The following is a 13,692-nucleotide window of genomic DNA, read 5'->3' as shown; positions in this document are numbered from 1 at the left end:
ATACTAACACTGAGTCATTTTAGTGGGCAGTACAGTAGAGAAATTACCTCGTATTTACATTTCTTTAAGTCAATACTTAAAACATTCTGATTTTAATTACTATTTCTCTACTTTCTCCCTTGCCACCTTTTGAATTAAAGCCTTTTAAAGTTTCAAATTTGAGTTAAAGGTGTATTAGTAACTCTCAAATGGTGCCCTATTTGCAGCCACTTAGGAAAAATACAAAATGTTACAATTAAATAGCTCTTTCTGAAGGCCAATTCAGACACAAAAAGAGATAGTATAATACAAGACTAAACGCTGTGCATAACGTCATAGAGCTGGCAGTACATACTTATTCTAGGCAACATCATTTTTAACTGACCGAAATATGTTTCTTTTTCTTTCTTTTTTAAAGTAGGAGGCGAAGAGAGTGAGGGTCCCCGAATAATGTGTTTTGACAAGACGCTGAGGGGGAAAAAAATCCACAGGCTGTTCTACCGTGAGACTAGAGTTTGTTAGGTTTCTTCTGGCTTGTGGAGACTTGTACAGAAGACAACGTTATTTTGTTTCGGAGACTTCCATTTAAATGACCGAGGCAGCTGTCCCTCCCAGCCGCAACATTTTCTGCCCGGGGACGATTCTCGGTGGCAAACGCCCCCCCCAACACCACTGGCCGCCCCTTCACCTGAGGGGCGCGGGCCAGCCTGCGACGCCCCGCCGGGCAGGGCGGCCGTCCGGGCGGTAGCTCCAGGGGCGCCCTCCCCGGGGAGCGTTCTCCGAAGCTGTTAGGGTGCGAGGGCGGGGAAGCGACGCGACCTCCGTGCAGCCCAAGCAGTTGGCCGGGTGCCCGCCCGCCCACTTGCCCGGTCCCTTGCCCTGGTACCTCGTCCTGGCCGCGGCTCCCGCCACACTGCTTGCAGCCCAGCAGCTCCGAGACGGCCAGCGAGGCCGTATACGCCTCGTTCGCGGCTGTGGCCAGGCGCATGTCAGCGTGAGGACAGCTGCGGACGCGCAAGGGAGCCGCGGCGGCGCAGAGGAGGCGAAAGCTGGCCGGGCTGCCAGGCGGCCTCTCAGCTCAGAGGCTGAGCGCCTCAGTCCGTGCTGACGGCTGAGGCAGTGCGGGGCGGGACGGCGCAAACAAACAAGACACGCGGCCCCGCCCCCTCCGTCACTCCGCCGAGTCGGCAGCCGCGCGCGCCAATGGGGGCTCGCAGCGCCGCGGCACCCCGCCCCCTTGGCGCTGAGGAGCGGGCCCTGGCGGGGGGCGGGCTACGCGGCCGGCCGAGAAACAACCTCTAGGGAACGAACTCCCGCGAGGAGCTAATCCTCGGGTCGGAATGGGCTCGGTCCACCGGGAGCTGTGCGTGCACTGCGGCTGGAAGATGCAGCGCGAGCCGTCGGGTTTCAGTTGAAAGGCAAAAGTGTCCCTGTCCCAGCATCAGCAGCTGAAAGCTTGCCCTCCCTCCACCCGCTCGGGTCCATTTACCTAGAGCCAAACAGCAACCCACCTCTAGGCTGACCCCGACACCACCAGGAGGAATCAAATTCGCTTCACATTTTATGAACTTTTGAAATTTCCCTTCTTTCTTTCCAATAATGCCCAAACAGCGCTGACTGGGCCGCAGAATGAAGAAACAAGTAGGGGACCATGACCCATATTCAATGTAAAATTATTTTGGGTAAGCTATGTAGAAACTATAAATATCACTCTCCTACACAGATAAGCCTTGGTAGCAGATCTCTAAATTTTTTTTCTTCACAAGTATATTCGAAAGCTTTAAAATTGTTTCCTTATAAGCGCCCTAGGTTCTAAAGAAAGAATCTCTCTCTGAAACCTGATGAGGAACGTGAGAAAACAGGTCATAAAGGAACACAAATAACTGACATTGTTGGATCTGGAACACAAATCTCTCAAGTCCTGTGTCAACACTATTTCCTTACAGGGCTCCATTAACTTCTTTTTAAAATATTAACTCCTAAATTAGGTCTCTTGTTTTGCATGTTTGCCCCGTATTTTCAAAGGCTTACATGCTCAGGTTAAAAAAAAAAAAAAAGTTGGAACATTCTGATAGAAGGAAACAAGCAGAGTTTAAGTCAATAATACTGACAGACACAGAACCAGGGCTCATAAATGAAAATAAGTTTCAGTCTTAGGAGTGAGGTTAAAATGTCTCAGAGAAAACTGAGTTACTCTTTGAGCTCTTAAAGTGTCACATTTTAAAAGTAGCAGGTTAAAAATGGTTACTTTTTATTTATCTTCTCCAGATAAATAAAATGATGTTATATGTTCTCATACACTGCTTTTGTAAATTGCTAAAGCACCCAAAATATTTTTACTGGTCAAGAAAAGCAATTTGAGGTTAATATTGACATAGAAGAAAAGGTTACAGAGACGTCCAAGCTCTCTTCCTCTGAGCACAGCCACAAAAACAGTCTAATCTGATGCCCACTCAGCCACAAACACACAGGCAAAAATAAACCCAGTAAACCATCCAATTTGCAGCAATATGACATACCCTCCAAGATAAACTGGTTGTAGATGAATAACGTGGAAACATAAATGGACTTGATGTAGGGGTTGTGAGCTATAGAGCTACTTAATGAGGGAAGTATGTGAAAAATGACTGGCTCTAGAAGAGTTGAGCTGTGATTTTATTTTCTGGAAGGAATAAAATAGTGGGGGTTAGCTGCCTAGTAGGGCATAACCTTGTCTGTAACATTAAAATATCATTTACAAAATGGAGAATGTTTACCTTTCTATTTTCTAATGAGAGGCAAGAAAAAGCATGCATTTAGCTAATGCAAAAATGGTTTAAATGCAAATTAGAACTGCAAACTGTGTATACACATGTGTATATATACATATATGTGTGTATATGTGTGTATGTATATATATGTTCATGTTTGATACTTTGTGCTTGATAAATATTTATTGAAGAAACATGTTGAAATTGAATAGGAAGCTCCAATTAGGATCTTTCTCTTTCTTTCTCTTTCTTTCTCTTCCTTGCTTCCTTCCTTTCCTTTCTTTCTTTCTTTTTCTTTTCTCTCTCTCCCTCCCTCCCTCCCTCCTCCTTCTTTGAAAGTTTCAGTTTATTTTGATGCTGCCTTACATAAAAAGAAAAATAATTTTAATATATTCTAATTCAGTCCTTACTGAGACCCTTTCAAGCCATTAAATGTCAAGGTTCCTTTATGGTTTCTATAAAGACTGACTTAAGGTCTTCAAAGAGTACTGATTTTTGCTCTTTTTGATAGAGCAGTAACTGTGAATTAGTCACTCTCTTCTCTAACATAAAAAAGCTGCCTCCAAATCTATTAACCAAGAATTCCAACAGCTGTATTGACCTGCAAATATCATTGTGTAGATCTCACTTCTGGAAATGCTTTGTTCCAAATCATTTAATAAAAAGTTTATATTTTCCAAAGATTTCACTACGTGAGTAGGCCAGATGTCCTGAAGGTGCTTCTCCTAATGAACCCCCAGTGCTAAGCATGTAGTAAACCTCCTGAGCACCGATTAGTAATTGCAAAGGACTACATTTTTGATATTTACCACAGGCTATCATTATAGGCCAGCAGCTATTTACAAAATCTGCTATTTAAACATTTCCTTTCAACATTTTTTTCTTCGATGAAGAATCCTGACATCTAATCCAAGAAGTAAATCTGAAATATTTCCTTTCCTCTAAAAATGTTTTGGGAATTCCCTGGTGGTCCAGTGGTCAGGACTCCGAGCTTTCACTGCCAAGGGTGTGGGTTCAATATCTGGTCGGGGAACTAAGCTCCCACAAGCAATGAGGCACAGCCAAATAAATAAATATAAAAATAAAAATGTTTTGGTAAACCTACTCAAACTGTATCACAGTGAGGTTTTTGCATTTGTCATTAGCAGGAATGGTCTCAACTCTAATTTTCTCAAGAACGAGATGTTACACCCATGTAAAAGAGTGGTGTCAAATGACTTGATCTGAGCAGAGAGCTATGTGGCATTGAGAGTCCAGATGTGGCCTGGTGGTTCAAGATGGGCTTCCAGAAGGAAGAGATATCTGAGCTAGGGGGCTTAGAGGATTAGTAGAGAGGCCTTGGCAAGAAAATCGGGGGAGTGTTTGGGAGAGTAAAGACAGAGTTCTAAGGCAAAGAAACCAGCATGTGCAAAAGCCCACAGGCAGGGGAAAGACTGAGAGTGGTAGTCCGTTAGGAAAACTGAATAAAGGAAGTTCACTGGGGTCTAGAGCACAGGGTATGGAGAGTAATGGATGAAGTTTAGGTAAAACATAAACAGTAAGAAGGGACCTTGTTTAAGATTCATTAAGGACAATAAATTTCATTCTTAAGAGTAGTGTGGAGTTACTAAAAGTTTTAAAGAGTAGAATGACATCAAATTTGCATTTCAGCTAAGGTTTAGGCAAAACTAGAGGCAGGAAGATGAGCTAGGAAGGCTGCTGAGGCAATTCTGTCAAGGCAAGAGGGTGATGTGAAGAACAATGGAAATGAAACAAAGTGTAGGGATGAAGGTGGATTTGTCTCTCCAACATGATTATAAGTTTCTTGAGAAAGGAAATGATGCCTCATACTTTTGTTTTTGAAATTTAGGAGATAAATCTCAACTTATATGCTCTCCTGACCAAGTGGCTTCCCTAAATCCATTAGACTTTAAAAAATATAGTCACCTAATGAAAAAGAATATGTATATTTTAATAGAAAGAATACTAATCAGGCCAAAACGTATAATCACACTTTCATGGACCACATATTAAATCTTGAATTTTCTCATTAACTAAAGGAATTAAAGTACTATAGATCTGTAGATCTATTCTTTAGAAATTATATTTAATAATTGGTTAGATACACACAGCCATGATTTTAGCCATTAAACCAAAGAACTCCTTTAAGAGGGGGAGTGGGATTTGTTAGATTTATGTGGTTTAAGCATTCTTGAAAAAAATGCCGTATTGTCATTTAAAACATTTTTACTTGGAATGAATGCTGGTTTTTAAGATTACTTCTGCTTACTAATTTTGTCAAGATTTTTCTCCTCTAGCTGATATCTTCCTGTTTTTTTTTAATATATAGCTTGCCTGCTAAGCACTTTTTTCCTTTCAACATCACGTTTTGGGTATGTTGAGATCCTTCTAGTACTGAACATTAATTTTATATTCTCTTATTTGTCCTCTACTTTTTCACTTCTTCAATTTAATTTTTAGAATTATATTACTTATAAAGGAGCAAGAACGTTGACAAATCTTTGCTATCTTTCTCTCCTTTAGGGTTTCTTCTTTTAGAAATGCACAGTTTTAAATTTCTACATAGGGTTTTAGAAACAGACCATCACTCATATTTGTAAACAAGTAGTATTCCAAATAGTGTCAGTGGTTTTAAATTAGAAAATCACTTTCCCTCAAAGAATAAGCATGTTAAATCATGGTCAGGTTTTCCAGGCTAATGATAAGACCAATATATCAGACACTAAGAACTTTACACTTATATGGCAGATACAATTATTTCTATTTTACAAATTTGTAAAACAGAAACTCATAAAATATTGGTAACTTGTCCAAGGTTGTAAAAGTAGTCAAATGCAGACTGAGATTAGAACCTAGGTCTGTCTGAATCCAAAGCAGCAGAAGCTGGGCTGCTTCCTTTAATGAATATTTTTAAAATGTCAATAATGGTATGTTAGCTTAAGTTCTTGATTCTGATGGCAAGAAAAGAGGGCAGGAAGAAAGAAAAATGTATCTCCCTTGCTCATACTCAGGGTGAGATCTGGTTTTTAAAAACAGGAAAGAAAAAAGAAATCATGGAATGAGTGGTCTTGGTCTTTGAGAGCTTCTCTCCTCTATTTCTCTACCCCTGTCATTCCTCTCAGTGTCTCCCCAGACCTTTGGTAATTTCATGCTACCCAAAGCTCCCTCAATAGAGTTTACCCAACTTCCTACCTGCTCCTCACATTACCCCTATTCTTCTTAGAATAACTGGTAGGTATTAGGAAGAAAACAGGCTTCTTATACTAACTCACACTTATTATATGAGGGACTAACATCTCATACTAATTTATTTATTTATTTAGTCTGTCTCAATAGAATGTAAGCTCCATAAAATCAGAATGTTTGTCTTTTTTGTTCACTGCTGTATTTCTGATATCTTAGTGCCCAGCACACAGTAGACCCTCAATAAGAGTGTATTGAATGAGTGAACTCCACAGAGATGTTTCCATTAAAAAAAAAAGAAGCTTAACTCAACTGAAAACTTAATAATGAATTTCAAATTCAATATTCATATAATAAAAGATATGGGCCATCTAGACAAACACTCTTGGAGGCTTTGGGGTCACTATTTAGGCAGACAGGCAGGCTCTGCTTGGGAATCAGCTTGTCCTTTCCAGCTCTACCAAGCAAATTCTGTTTTTCATAGTCTCTTCCCATCTTCCCCTTTGGAACCCCAGATATTCCCAAGCTCCTTTGATTTTTCTGTTCCTGTTTTCCTGCACTACCAAGATAGTGACTATATAGGTTTGGGCAATGGTACATATGGCTAACTTGTTAAGTCAGGCAGGTACTTACAAGTCAGACACTGCCTGTATACATACCATAGTTTGACAAATTCATGAACATTTTGTAACCAAGTCTGGCTTTAAACACCCTGAGGCTTCTCTAAAGTGAAGTGACCGTAAAGAAAGTGTTGAGATATCAAAGTTAGGTGGGAAAATTCATTCATTACGACTTTTAGAAGCTAATTACTTTTCAGCATTGTTGTTGAAGTAAATAAGTAGGAATGGATTTAATGGATTTAATGGATTTAATGGATTTAATTCAATGGATTTAATGGATTTAAATAAGAAGGAATGGATTTAATCTGGAATAGGATGAGGTTCAAGAAAAAGGTGAGTGTAGTGGGAAACTGAGAGTTAGGTCTTTATCCCATATGTTCTTAGGAGTTACTGAAGGTTTTAAAGAAGGACAAAAAAGAAATACCAACTCAAAAAAAAAAACCAAAAAGGTAATGGAAGATACTTAATGTATGACATGTTCAAGTAGAAAATATTTCTCAGGCAGGCCGTGCATATATACTGTATTGTATTTAAAATAGTTTTTGAACATAGGCAGAACACTCTATGACATAAATCACAGCAAGATCCTTTTTGATCCACCTCCTAGAGTAATGGAAATAAAAACAAAAATAAGCAAATGGGACCTAATTAAATTTAAAAGCTTTTGCACAGCAAAGGAAACCATAAACAAGACCAAAAGACAACCCTCAGAATGCGAGAAAGTATTTGCAAACGAAGCAACTGACAAAGGATTAATCTCCAAAATATACAAGCAGCTCATGCAGCTCAATATCAAAAAAACAGAAAACCCAATCCAAAAATGGGCAGAAGACCTAAATAGACATTTCTCCAAAGAAGATATACAGATTTCCAACAAACACATGAAAGGATGCTCAACATCACTAATCATTAGAGAAATGCAAATCAAAACCACAATGAGGTATCACCTCACACTGGTCAGAATGGGCATCATCAAAAAATCTACAAACAATAAATGCTGGAGAGGATGTGGAGAAAAGGGAACCCTCTTGCACTGTCGGTGGGAATGTAAATTGACACACCCACTATGGAGAACAGTATGGAGATTCCTTAAGAAACTAAAAATAGAACTACCTTATGACCCAGCAATCCCACTGCTGGGCATATACACTGAGAAAACCATAATTCAAAAAGAGTCATGTACCACAATGTTCACTGCAGCTCTATTTACAATACCCAGGACATGGAACCAACATAAATGTCCATCATCAGATGAATGGATAAAGAAGATGCAGCACATATATAGAATGGAACATTACTCAACCATAAAAGGAAATGAAATTGAGTTATTTGTAGTGAGGTGGATGGACTTAGAGTCTGTCACACAGAGTGAAGTAAGTCAGAAAGAGAAAAACAAATACCGTATGCTAACACATATATATGGAATCTAAAAAAAAAAAAAAAGAAAATAAATATGTTAAAATAAAATGGTTCTGATGAACCTAGTGGCAGGACAGGAATAAATATGCAGACGTAGAGAATGGACTTGAGGACACGGGGGTGGGGGGTGGGACAAAGTGAGAGAGTAGCATTGACATATATACACTACCAAATGTAAAATAGATAGCTAGTGGGAAGCAGCCGCATAGCACAGGAAGATCAGCTCAGTGCTTTGTGACCACCTAGAGGGGTGGGAGAGGGAGGATGGGAGAGAGGCTCAAGAGGGAGGGGATATGGCGATATATGCATACATATAGCTGATTCACTTTGTTACACAGCAGAAACTAACACAACAGTGTAAAGCAGATATACTCCAATAAAGATGTTAAAAAAAATAGTTTTTGAGGAGCTGGATTTCATCTGTACCTAAAAACATATGTGAAAATGCTTTTTAAATTCTCAAAATGCTTCTGTTTGTGGGCACAAGGCAATAACTGGTTTTAATACGTAACCTATAATTTTACGTCCAAGGAATATATTGGTCTGGCATAATATAAAAAATTGTCTTCTCAAAATAGATTAAAATCAAACCTAATATCTTCAACTTATCCTGAGCCCACAGACTTCATGGAACTGAATTCTCAAGTGTTTACTTCCTTTATAAAACTGAATTTACCCACAGTTAAAATGTTTAGGCTAAATGCATATTAGTAAGTCATCTGCTTAATCACGTCTGAATTTTGAATGTTTTATTCAAACGAGATAATTTTAATTCAAAGAAACAAAATCCTAATGACAATATTCTAAAATCTTTTAATCAAGTTATTTTTTGTTTATAACAGCTATCCTGACCTCCCTATCCATGCCCCCTCACGATGATTAGTACTACCAAGCTGTGAATAGAGTTCAACAATATGTGCTTTTCTAACAGCTCAAAGAACCCCCCACTCAGTTCCTTTGTGATAATCTTTAGTTGTAGGTCCTTTAATCCTTTAAACCACCTTCTTTCTTTGCCTCCTTCTGAGATCTCTTGTTTTTCAAGAGGGTATTAAGTTGTAGATCCTTAACCTCGTCACAAAGTACAAGGCCACATCTACAAACTACTTGCATATTACTAAGCATTTTAGAAATTAAATGCCATTCACTGGATTTTCTCATCTGTTCTTCTGCCCTCCAAAATCCTCACTGCACCTCTGTGGGTCATTTTCCCCTCTGCCCAAAGGATGTGGGTACATTCAGGGCACTGTAATTCAACAAATATATTTATTTTCACTTACCACTACTATCTCTCTATTTAGCTAAGAATACTCAAAAAAAGAATGCAACTTTAAAAATTATGTTTTGTTTTGTTTTGTTATATGAGATTAAGTTTGAACAGAATTCAAGATCATTTCATTTGTAGTAATAGAAAATCTGATTTTCCTAATGTTTGGCAATTGAGAAACACTAAAATAGGATTTTATTCAGATATTACAAGTTGGAGAAGGTAGTATTCTTTTTTAACTTGTTATATCTCTAATTTAAAAAGTATGTTTCGGCATAGGTTTATGTATGGATGTCAGTGCTATTATTTTACCAATTAACAGAAATCTTAATAATACGTAAACCCTTCAGTCATTCATTATTTATAAATATTTACTGAATGCCAATTATATGCACTTAATTTCTTAAATCCTATGAACAAGCAGAAACATCTTAGTTTGAGATTGGACATCTATTTTTATTTAGACTTAAACCTCACATAAGTCATACAGATTGGCAAATAGATTGGGATTCTGTCAGGGATCATTAAATAGGGAGTCATCTACTAATGTCCAACTCTGAGAAAAAAAACAAAACAACAAATAAGAAAACAAAAACAAAACCCCAGAAGGTATGGCAATCTCTTAACAACCCTTCTAGTTTTAGTCCCCTCAAATTTAAAATGAAGGGCAAATGAACTTCATGATCTCTCATACTTTACTTCAGCTCTAAAGTTCTACTCTGTTAATATAATTCCTGATTTTATCAAGAATTAATATGCTTTACGCTAACCAGAACCTGGCTTCCTCCTACACCAGGCTTCTTTGTACATTACCAGTGATTTCAGAATTGTATTTCTTACAAGTACTTTAGAGATATTATGAAATATTATATTTGAGCTTTCTTTTTCAAGGTAACCTACAAACATCTATAAACAGTAAATGCATTGGAAACCACCAAAATAATAATTTAGATACTGGAGTAAATAAAGCTTCTTCCATCATCTCTGTGAGTATGTTTGAACATTCTTGTAAATTTGTCAGTGGCGAGGAAGGGTATAGTTTGTGTGTTCTGGCCTTCTAAAAAATTCATGCCTGCCTGCATCTGCTCGAGTAAAACTATAGTAGTGAGTGGGCTGCTACAGCATGTAGGTACTTTGCTGTGTCAGTCCAGATTTCTCTGATATTATGAATACAAGAAAATACAGAAATACTGTAACTATAATCCATAGCCCCTTTATTTCAAGTTTGTTTAAAACATAAGCTCATTGTTCTCACTAATTGGCTTGATAAATAATTTAACTTTACTTATTCGAACTTTAAAGAGATCATTTATTAATAAAATACCAGTTTTAGATATTGTATATAAATCAGAATTCTGGTAATACTGTTTCACTAAAGACTATGTGGACAAAAAAAAAATCAATAACACATTTGAACATCACTGTTTTATATACATGCCACATCTCCTGATCTGTACACTAGAACTCCCAGTAGGTTTGGAAAATCCATGCTAGTCTGTAGCTCCCTATGTTGTTCATCCAAGGCTTGAGTAAGGCTTTAAGGCTCAGAGAATGTTCCCAGGATTTCTGCTGGTTCTAAAAGAGTGCCGGGGAAATCTAATTCAAAGTCTCATTCCCATCAATGCCAAATAGAGCCTTAGAGAAAAGGCTCTTGGAATCACAACAGTTCAATTATGGTTTACTGAATTACAAACCAAACTTGGCTTCCAGTAGAACTTTTATTTAGGCTGTCCCGGATTTGGTCTATAACTGAAAGGACTGTCAATCCTTCTAGCCTTTCTCCAGAAAACATGTATAAAGTCAATCTCATCCTTCAGTGACATACATGCCAATATGATCAATAATAGCTTTTATCCTAAAACACAAAAAGGTGACCTAATAAATTCTTCAGTGATGCACTCTGGAATTGTTATTAACAATAAGGATATTATTGATATCCAAATAATCTTTTGTGTTTGTAATAGGCAGGTCTTTAAATAATGTATTTGCTCTTTACAATTAGAACGTGCTTTAAATGTCAGAAAATTCAACTTTCAAGTATTCAACCAGATTAAAAAAAGAACAAACCACTGTACTCTAATTTGTGCATTACAAATGTACAATTAAAATCTTAAAACCTTAAAATACTGCACTCTAAATTTACAAATTGATGGGTTAAAAAAAATCTAAACTTCAAAAGATAGCAGACAAAAGTATGTGGATCGGAGAAAGAGCAAAGCAGAGTCAAAAGCAGCAGGATACAGTTCAAATAGGTCACATTCAACTTTTGACTTTCCCGAAGAACAAAAAACAAGCTTAGCAACAGTTTTCAGCCAATCAGAAAGCAGACAAACAGGTAAGGACTCAACCGATCCAGATACCAATGCAGTCCAACCTTCAGTGTTTTTTTTTGTTGTTGTTGTTTTTTGCTTTTTTTTAAAAAAATTATATAGTGTCAGAGCAGAGCACAAGTTATAAAACAGGATAGACTGTCCTGGGTTAAAGAAAGATAAAATCTCTTCACCAACCCTAAACAAAATATATCAGATTTTAGTAATGTAGTGATAATTTTGTTTACATCCTTATTGTGCCAGATCCTGTATAAAGTTATCTTTAAAATATTTGGGTATTTGTAATAATACATAGAATTTTGCGGGAAATTTTCTTTCTTGTCTGTGCATAGAGGATAAGGGTAGGAAGATGTATAAGATTCTTCTCTTCTTAAATTCCCTAATACTCAATTTCTAAAATTCATGGGGGATTGGTGGGGGGGACCCAATAAGAAAATGCTACAGTGCGAATCCAAAAAATGTAAATATGATTTAAAACAACCACATACAAATACAACCTTCAAAACAAGCAAACAACAAATAGTACAGTGCCATTCTATGTAATTTTTCCTCCTTATTTCTATCACTCAATACATATTCTTGAGAGAAGAAAGTTTTCTGAGGATTTAGAAGGGATTTTCAAAGAGTTACAGATTTCATCATTGTAATGTTTAGTGCAAACCTCAGTATTTGCTCAAATTGACTGTTACTTGCAATAGAGACACAAAAACACTGTGAAACAATAGTTAATAATTTTCTTCATTCTGCTTTTGGCTTGCCAAATTTATAAAGTATTCTAAAGCAGTTTCTAATATTTTCTGTAAAAATCTTCAAGAACCACCTTTTGTTTTTTTCTTCAAGTACTGCTTAAATCATTTGCTAGTTTTAGTTCCCTAAAAAAAAATTACTTTAAGCAGATCAGCTTGACTTGCCATATCATCAATTATATACTGAACTTACCATGCACTAAAAAACATAAGAAATTTGCTACTGATACTGTAGGGTGCTGTCAAAAATGTATATATGTATACTTCCTCTCAATATTTCATTGTATTCTATACATCCCTAGGAAGGTAGGGGGAAATTAAACAAATATTTGGAGACTAACTCTAGGTTTTATTTATTGGTGATATCCTTACTTTATCCTTTTCCTCTATCCTCAAATGTCACAGATAACTAAGCTATGCTGTGTCAAGAAAAAAAAGTATTTTCAATACATCATTTGGGAAAGAGACACTCTACATCAAGCTCGTATTTTCCTTGGTCTCTTAAGCCTTAATAATTTAAAACAGTATCCATCCAAATATTACTGAAAGTTTCATCAATTACTTAACACTTATGTATCTATACACCAGGGATTGGTTGTGTATGTTTCTGTTAAATTCATGAATCTCTGTATGTATGGATATATTGGGCCTATTTATTCAATATTCATTCAACCAATATTAATTAGGCATCTACTATCAGCCAGACATTTTTTTTCTTCCCAGTCTACCTTCTTTAAAAACAACATCCATACCTTCTTCCTTTCTCCACCTTCTTATAGTTTCCTTATAAGATCCACCTACTGTAGTCTTTTTGCTCCTAAAGGGACACTTGGACTGAGAAATGCCTTAAACTGCAAAGTCAAAGAGGTACAAAGGGCTTGGAAAGCAGGATTCTGTGTTATGCAAAACACCTGATTGTTATCGTGGCACTTAGGTAACTGACTGCCGGTTGATGGAGAGCTTCAAAACCAGTAACTCAGATTTTTAGTCAAAGATTTTTTTTTTTTTTTTTTGCGGTACGCGGGCTTCTCACTGTTGTGGCCTCTCCCGTTGCGGAGCACAGGCTCCGGACGCGCAGGTCCAGCGGCCATGGCTCACGGGCCCAGCCGCTCCGCGGCATGTGGGATCCTCCCGGACCGAGGCACGAACCCGTGTCCCCTACATAGGCAGGCGGACTCTCAACCACTGCGCCACCAGGGAAGCCCAGATTTTTAGTCTAAGATTTGATTTGACTTTTAGTCTAAGATTTGAAGTAGATAGATGCTACACTTCATGGTTGCAGATTTGGTAATATTAACAGCATAGCTAACACATATTTTAGTTAGTATGTGTCAGGTACTCTTCTAAATGCTTTACATGTTTGAACTCTTAACCCTTATAATAACCCTATAGGTAGATGCT

General features: G+C 37.5%; 1 protein-coding gene across 3 annotated transcripts in view; it reads right to left on the bottom strand.

The window, feature by feature from the left end:
- SESN1 (sestrin 1) overlaps nt 1-13,692 on the bottom strand; it is a gene marked incomplete at its 5' end in the record, with an annotated part of 107,562 nt that overhangs the window by 20,540 nt on the left and 73,330 nt on the right. Inside the window, one exon of one of the 3 annotated variants that reach the window (XM_082856018.1) lies at nt 866-967. The exons of the other annotated variants lie outside the window; for them this stretch is intronic. Within the exon in view, the coding sequence (XP_082712144.1) occupies nt 866-967 (102 nt within the window). Of the gene's footprint in view, nt 1-865; nt 968-13,692 lie in introns of those variants that run through there. 3 annotated transcript variants of the gene reach the window in all.

Source organism: Leucopleurus acutus (assembly GCF_964270905.1).
Source record: "Leucopleurus acutus genome assembly, chromosome: 15".
In the NCBI taxonomy this organism is placed as follows: domain Eukaryota; kingdom Metazoa; phylum Chordata; class Mammalia; order Artiodactyla; family Delphinidae; genus Leucopleurus; species Leucopleurus acutus.
The sequence above is the reverse complement of the archived record's forward strand: the minus strand, read 5'-3'. Positions and strand labels throughout refer to the sequence as shown.